At 40.7% G+C, this 8181-nt stretch overlaps 1 protein-coding gene across 1 annotated transcript in view; it reads left to right on the plus strand.

Annotated features, from left to right (window-relative positions):
• The window catches only part of ITIH5 (inter-alpha-trypsin inhibitor heavy chain family member 5), a 64825-nt gene that overhangs the window by 48036 nt on the left and 8608 nt on the right, over positions 1 to 8181 (plus strand). Inside the window, exon 9 of the mRNA XM_018566461.1 lies at positions 1331 to 1640. Coding sequence (XP_018421963.1) covers positions 1331 to 1640 — 310 coding nt within the window. The remainder of the gene's footprint in view (positions 1 to 1330; positions 1641 to 8181) is intronic.

Here is an 8181-nt window from a genome sequence, read left to right on the forward strand (position 1 = left end):
TTTTTTTTCCACAGCCAACAACAGGAACAGTCCTTTCTTTCTTCAGCACAGCATAAGAACTTAAAAGTTTGCTTCCTTCAGCACAGAAATAAATAATCTTTACAGTTTGCTTTCTTCAGCACAGCTTCAGACCACATAACCTTGGGGTCTGAAGCCATCAAACCTATCACAATCTTTACTTTTGAGTCTCTCTCAGGCCACAGGCTTCCACCAGTAACATTCAGTATTTTCACAACATCAGCACCTTAATCAGCTTCAGTCTGATCTGCACACAAAAGTCTCAGTCTCAAGATACCCATACACTGGCCGAAATTCGCACAGTGTGTGGGGCTGTCCGCTCCCTTTCAGCCGACATTCCTCGATCAGCTGATCCAAGGAGCCGGCTGGAAAATTTCCGATGAGCTGCCCGTTCTGATCGCGTATTCTGACAAGTGCTGGATATGTCAGAATACAATGTAAACAGCGGGATTCCTTGATAGACATTATTACAATATATATTGTAACAAGGACACTCCACTGTAGTCCAGGTAAGTCAAGGAAACACAGTTTATTGAAAGGGCAAACACAAAATAGCTTGAAACAGCAACATAAGACAGTCCTTGTTATGGCTCTGTAGCTTTCCTCAGCTACAAGACACTCACGCTGCTCACCCCTCGTGAGCCCTCACTCTGCTCTCTTAGCAGACTGTACCGCAGGTCCTCGGGTCACCGACCTTCCTGACCTCTCCCAGCCACCCCTGGCTGTTCCGTGTGCGTCTAGCATGCACCCGAGGTGGTCTGTGTCCGTGTGCTCCGCGCACACACACAACTCCAACACTCCCCAGGGTGGAGCTCTCCTGACTCACAGGTGGGGCCCTGAACACATCCCAGCACACTCTTCATGAAGGATGTACACAGGTGCACAATCAGGTGCTGGTCACTACCAAAGCATGGACCCAGGAATGGAGATTTCATCCCACCCAGAGCTCTAAGAAATCTCCTGGCTCCAGGATCCCAACTATGATCCAGACAACCTGGAAATAACTGAAAAGGCAGTTCTCTCCTGGTACACGTACTGTCTTCCTGGAGCCACTCAGCCCCTCTGGCTGAGAACCCTGGGTGACTTTGAGGCCACCTAACACCGTGGTATTGGCTTACACTGCCACAATATATACTGTATATGTATATAGATTTTTTTTTTGTATTATTTCTTTCGATATATGCATTGATACATCAGAAAAACAATTATTAATGATTTTTTTTTTATAGTAACATCATTGTTTGTATAGGCACAGATTAAACCTGGTATGTTATTGTATTGGATTTTACAGTGAAGTATTCTATATTTTCAGGCACAAATATAAATGGAGGTATCCAGGCTGCCACCAGCCTCCTCAATAACTATCTAATTAATATGGACAAGCATGAGAAGAGCGTGTCATTGATGATATTCTTGACTGATGGAAGACCAACTATTGGGGAAATCCAGTCTAGTAATATCCTATTAAATACTAAGAATGCCATCAAGGAAAAGTTCTGTCTGTTCAGCATTGGCATTGGCAATGATGTTGATTTCCAACTCTTAGAGAAATTGTCTCTGGAAAACTGCGGCATGATGCGACGGGTCAGTGAAGACGATGATGCAGCAGTTCAACTGAAAGGGTATGTACTTTGCTGTAACATTGTAAATAATAGATCCTTTTAAGCTGGAGAGTTTTTTGACTCTTCACGAAAAGTTCCAACATATATCAATATGTTTTATACCACAACATACTGACTTGTAAAATTGATACCCGTTTGTTTAAATTTGCTAAAGAGTTTTTTTTTGTGACAGCAGTGCAACTTGTGGACAGTTCAAACATCTTGTTGAGAGATTTCCTTTCAGTTCCTCTCACAGAGGTAGAACGGGAAGTGAGAGAAAATGTATACAAAGTGAGGGGAATTCATTCTTAGACATTTGTCAGCAGAACAAGGGGTCACAATTGGAAGACTTAAAATGGCCTCACATTGTACAATTTTCTTCAGACATTTGTTATTTCTGCCACAAACCCTCATTCGATTATACCTAGCCTTCCCTATCAAGCATAGTCAAAGGTCGATTTCAGAAATCATTTGTTAGCCATACTAACTAGGGCTGGTAATGATTAAAATGTTTGTGTTCCATTAATCGAAATGTTTTTTAATCGATTAATTTCGATTAATTATAACGCACATACAGATCCAACTAAATTGGCCTATGCACATACAGCACAGCAATGAAGTAATAAAATGAACTAGGATCACACTAATCCAGCACGTTATTAATCTCACGTGCCCCACTCAATAGGGCCGGCGCTTGAGTGGGGCAACTCAGAATAATAACGTGCTGGATTAGTGTGATCCTAGTTCATTTTATTACTTCATTGCTGTGCTGTATGTGTATAGGCCAATGCCATTGATTCCAACCTGAAATAAGCAATTTCAGGGAGGTGTCCCTCTCATTTTTAGGGAGGTGCCCTCTCGCCCCCACCCCCTATCCGCGGAGGGGGTGGTTAGGGGGGCTGGGAGAGAGCAACCTCCTAAAATGATGGCAGATAGCACAGGAAGCAATAGCTTCTTTGCTATCTGCAGACTTTTTTTTTTTTTTGTATACTGCAAGTTGCAGTCGTCAGAATCAAAAAAGAAAAGGCATAAGAATGCAGCATATGGCACTTTGTCCCGTTCAAATCCATCCTCTCATTGCTATGCAGCGAGGTTGGACAGTTTACTCACTGCTGTCCGACCACGCTACTACCATGGAGATAAAATTTTGAGTAACCATGCTGGTCTCTTGCAGCAGGGGGCCACTCTGGAGACCAGCGCTGCCATTCACAACAAATCACTCAGCACTGTGGGGCTCTGTGTCTATCTGCCAGGGCTGTGTATTTACAAGCAGCCACAGCTAGATCACATAACTTTGCAGTGCCGAGTGATGAATGAGTGAACGATAAATGAATGATCAAAGCTGTCAGGGCTGGTATAGTGTAAAACACAGCCCCGCAGCATGGATCATTTATTCATAGTAGTAAAAGATCACTCAGCGTTGCAGGACTATTTAATCTATCTCCCTGAACTCTGTATTTACAAGCAGCCGCAGATAGATCACATAGCCCCGCAGCACTGAATGACCTTTTATGATAGAACGATCAGAGCTGTCGGGTCCTAGTAGAGTGTATGACACAGCCCTGCAGTGCTGATCATTCATTCAAAGTAGCAAAAGATCACTCAGTCCTGCAGGACTATGTCATCTATCTGCCGGGGATCTGCATTTACAAGCAGCCGCAGATACACACAGCCCTGCAGCGCTGAGTGATCTTTTTACTGCTATGAATGAAAGATCAGCTCTGCTGGGACGTGAGATCGAGCTGCTGATGTCCTGTATGTTCACTAGCAGCTGGCACCTACCGTATATATCACACAGCCCTTCAGCACTGATTGTTCCTTTATAATAAGTAATACAATGTAAAAAAGCAGTCATCTTAGGGAGGGGGCAGGGGCTCAGTGCTGGCTGTACGTCCCTCCACAGGAATGCCCATATTGTGGGCTTCAGAGTAGGAGCTACAAACAGCATTAACAGGGGTTAAAAGAGACGCTTTTATTCCACAATTTTACTGCAAAAGTGGAAATACACTTTAAACTTTTTGCTTAAAGTTTTATCCAAGAGGGTTCTTTTATCACAACTGGTACCATGTCACTAAGTCCTCTAATATTTCTAAATATATCTTTCATCTCCTTCAAATCCTTTTTGCTAAGGCCCCTTTCTCACGGGTGTCTGTCCGTTCCAATCAGCAGGGGATCCATGCACATGCCCCATGCTGATTGGAGCAGTACAGATCAGATGTCACCAGTGTGATATCTGTGTCTATCCAGTTCTTTAAAAAACTGAACTTACGTTACCCATGTTAGGTCTTTGGGCATGTGAACGGATGTGTGTCCATTTACATCAGATTACCCCCAATCCGTCACAATCAGGTCCTCCAAAATGCAACTCTGTTCTGTTTTGTTTTCTGGACCCGGACAGAGTAGGGGTTAATAGGATGTAAACGGACGCACATCTGCTTACTTTCATTTGCCCATAGACTAGCATTGGACTTCCAATCAGATCCGCCTGAAAAACTGACAAGCAGACTTGATTAGACCATTTGTCTGAAAGGGGCCTTAACTTTTACGGTGGCTTAGCTCTACCTTTACCATTCTGTAATTTTTGTTTTCTGCTTTATTATTTATCTTTTGCGTCTTCCATTTAATATTTTCTGTTGAGTCCTACAGAATCATGATACGTTCTAGTTACTCAATGCTACACACATTTTTCACTAGGTTTGCAAATCAGGCTGATTGTTGTCTATGCTGGAGTGATCCTTGATTACAAATAAATAATATCCAGTCATATAATGTGTCCTGTTACTCAGCACCAGCCTGTCTTTGTTCGTATTCATGCCTGTGCAGTAACAGGAATTATGAGTTCTTGTTCATTTGAATCTCATTTATTCTTTTAGTATAATGATTGAAACAGCAAATAACGATAAGATGACTTTAGGACAAGAATGATACAATTTGTGTTTGTTTAGCTGGATCTAATTTATACAAATTAGCTATTCAAGTCGTGACTTTACCAACAAGAACTTTTCAAGTTTATTTTTACTTTTGTAGTTCCCACTTTTATGTCTTGTTCCAGGAGCTGTGCTGACCCCAGTCTACTTGGCTCTTCTTAAAGTAATCTTAGTATTATTTATGGAAGCTATTGTTCAAGACATAAACATAATAGACCGAAGGGAATACAGCTGCAGAGAAACCTAATATAACTCCTTTTTTTAAACATTTATAATTTGGAATTACTGTAGTTTGTATCACATGCTGCTCTCCTTGTATAGTTCTCTTCATTCTTGTACAAGTATAGCTATTTATTTAAAGCACCTCTTCCCCCTTAATTAGACAAGTCCTTTAGTGTAATGGGATAGTGTTGGGACAGACCCTAGTGTTTTTGTTATGCCTAGCATGGTGACAGCTGTACTGGAAATCTTCATGTGTATGTCAAGCCAAAACTTTTTTTAGAGCCCTATCAAGTTTTTACTCATAGCCATGGTGCAGTTAGAGAGATTTTTACCCACTTCATGTCCTGCTGACAACATTTACCATACAGGAAGTAAGGAGAACACTCCAACAGAGAAGGCTAGAACTCTAGTTAGACATTTATTGCCGTCTATGCCTCTGTTGCAAATTTTTAATTACTTGGAGCCAGATAAAATTGTTGTCGGAGATACAAAAAGTGCGGCAGAGCCCCAGATAGCAGTAAATATGAGACAAGGGTTCTGATCCTTCCCCAAACCTGTCTAAAACAAAAAGATCATTTTTGGCTTGACATACAATTTTAGCATGGTAGTAGACTTGCAATGTGATGACTAATGTATAGCACAAAGCGGTAATCACCATTTAAAGTGGCTTGTCATTTAATTCCTGCTATAATAATTGTATTGCAGAGCTTACCTACACCTAGCTATTATGTACTGGCATGTTACTATTTCCCATAACAGGGTATAATGCTTTTATGAATAGGTATAATTACAAACTTTTCTGGAAATATTCATTCTTTAGTAAAAGCAAGCATTGACCATATCTGAAGATCAAATGAACTGTTACCATACCTATCCGCTGTAGGCATGTTAAATGTATATACTGTAATTATAGCAATCCCTTCATTAAAAACAGCTGTAGTCACCCACTACAAATACAAAGCATGATAATACCATGGTACGCACTGCTAATTTGGACATTAACCATGGCAATCCTCCAACCTTTTTTCTTCTTTTTAGTATGTAGTGTATTATACAAGTGAGTCTAGATTTACAGCAGGGTTGATCTCCCGTAAGTGTCTGTTTAATTCAAATTTCACATAATTAAAACATTGGTTCCCCACTGAAAATAATGGTAACGGATGCATTACAACTGGCATAGTTGTAATGCTACATACATCACACAGATCTGAATGATGAGGCTTGCTATGCACAAAATACATTAACCACAAAAAAACAATATTATGCATTAAAAAACACATTTTAAACCACATTTTACTGACACAGTGATTTCAGAGAAGAAGCAAAGACCTCAATACTAGACTTATCCTAGATGATGAATACAGTGATGGGGTTTGGAGTTGTTTTCTCTGACTAGGGATGAGTAAATCTGCCTTGTTTTTAAAGTTTGCAAACTTTGCAGGGGGGTGCAATTCTGGCTTTTTGTAGGGCTAATAAGCAATCCAGTGTCAAACAAAAGGCATGGGAATTCATGGAATGCCATTATACACAGAATTGTCAGCTCTGCCTAACAGCTCCAACACGTGCTGATAATATAGTTGCTGTAAGCCCACTGTTTTGCAGAAAGGGGGCTGGGTTGTCTATTCCTTTAATTTATTTGCTATTTTTGACTCGGTTTATCAGAGAAAAGGCTATGAACCTGCAAACTTTTTAGCCAAATGTTCATGAATCCCTGGGATTCACAATAAAAACATGGTAGCATGAAACCCGCGAACCTCTACCTCCGGCCACTTGAGGTGGAATGCTCCTTGAAGCGTTTGTTGTGACATGTCTCTTTTCTCAGAAGCTCAAGGCACAACACCACCATTGATTGGATGATGATTTTATCTTACTTCTACTTGTACGAACCCATCTTGTATATTTTTGTCTGATTAAATTGAGTGAGATGTTGCACTTCGTAATGTGAGATTCCTGGCATTTCAATCAATTGCATGAACCAAGTCCTAACATTTATTCCTCTGGTCTGCTACTTACAAGCCTCTTACAGCAAATACAGTTCACTGAATGTGCAAACAAAAGTTGCACATTAGAGCCTTTTATAAGACTAAGACCTAGTTTACCTAGGAAAGCAAAACTTCAGGTATTAAAGGACATCTAAGCTGAAAACAAAAATGTAAAACCTCATAGCTAAGTAGTCCTTAGATGTGGTAGCTGCACAAGTTTTCATTTTCTGGGCTTCCCTTCATTTTCACCTGTTAATTCTAATAACAACACACTTCCTGCCCTTGGGTGGCTATTCTCGCTCACTCCACTGTGTCCATGAAGGGAGTCAAGTTTACCACCCACGTTATACTTCAAACATGTATTTTTCTGTTCATCTCAGCTATATGGAAGGGGGGAGGTTGTAGTTTACAGAAAAAAGAAAAGATTGTTTGTGCTTTCAGTTCAGCTCAAAGGAACTGACAAGGACACTGTACGCTTTGCAAGATTAACTAAATCAAGAATATTTTCTGTTCTTGCCGAAACAGAGCAACCACATCTAAGGACTAGTGAGCAGCAATATACAGTATAACATTTTTGCTTTGGGGTTGAGATATTCTTTAATGTCTTGGCCAAGACACAAGTTACATCCAGTTTGTTGTAGCTGGGTAATACAACTTTCTGTTCTGTTCTCTAAACCAAATAGGTCATTATTGCGTTTCTTGCCAGGTCAATAAGTAATTATTACCAGACTCAGCTTCACCAAGCCAAACCTCTAAGCAAGTCTAACAGGTCCATTGTCTTCATATTGTTTGTCCCCCTTTTCAAGACTCTGACATCAATGCAGAGATAGGGACTTTACCGCTTATGTGTATTATTTAACCAGAAGTGTTAGTGGATTTTTGTCCTGCCTTGAGCCTTGGTGCAGTTTTTTACTAAAGAGAGATGTATGTTGTTTCAGGCATTCTATGCCTCTCTATTTGATGAAGGTCTTGAGCTGATCTGGGTAGTGAGCTGGAGAGCTGTGGACAGCAGATGCAGATTCTCCAGATATTTTGTAAACCAGCCAGAACAGACTTGGAAAGGTTTTCTGTCTCTCTCTTCTAAAGCTTTTAATTCTTTGTAAAGGCTGAGAACTTTCTTCTTATGCTTGGGCTAGACCTAGGTTAATACCCTTGTTGTTCTTATCTATTATTCACATTACCAGCATACCATTTGTTCTCTCTAGCACAGAGGTCTGTCACACTCCCAGCTGAGTCAGAACTATAGCTCTGCAATAAGCTGGGAAAATGATTTTTCCTAATTGCAGATCTATAGGTCTGACTCAGCAAGGAGTGTGTGTGGGACTTTTGCAAGGAGACCACTGCTTCCCCACAGAGAGAAGGGTCCTTTTTGCAGCATACTCAGGCTGTGGCTGATGTTCATTAGGACAGGAAACTAAATTTAGATGTGCT

Source organism: Nanorana parkeri, unplaced genomic scaffold, assembly GCF_000935625.1.
Source record: "Nanorana parkeri isolate BGI_ZX_2015 unplaced genomic scaffold, ASM93562v1 scaffold27, whole genome shotgun sequence".
Taxonomy (NCBI): Eukaryota; Metazoa; Chordata; class Amphibia; order Anura; family Dicroglossidae; genus Nanorana; species Nanorana parkeri.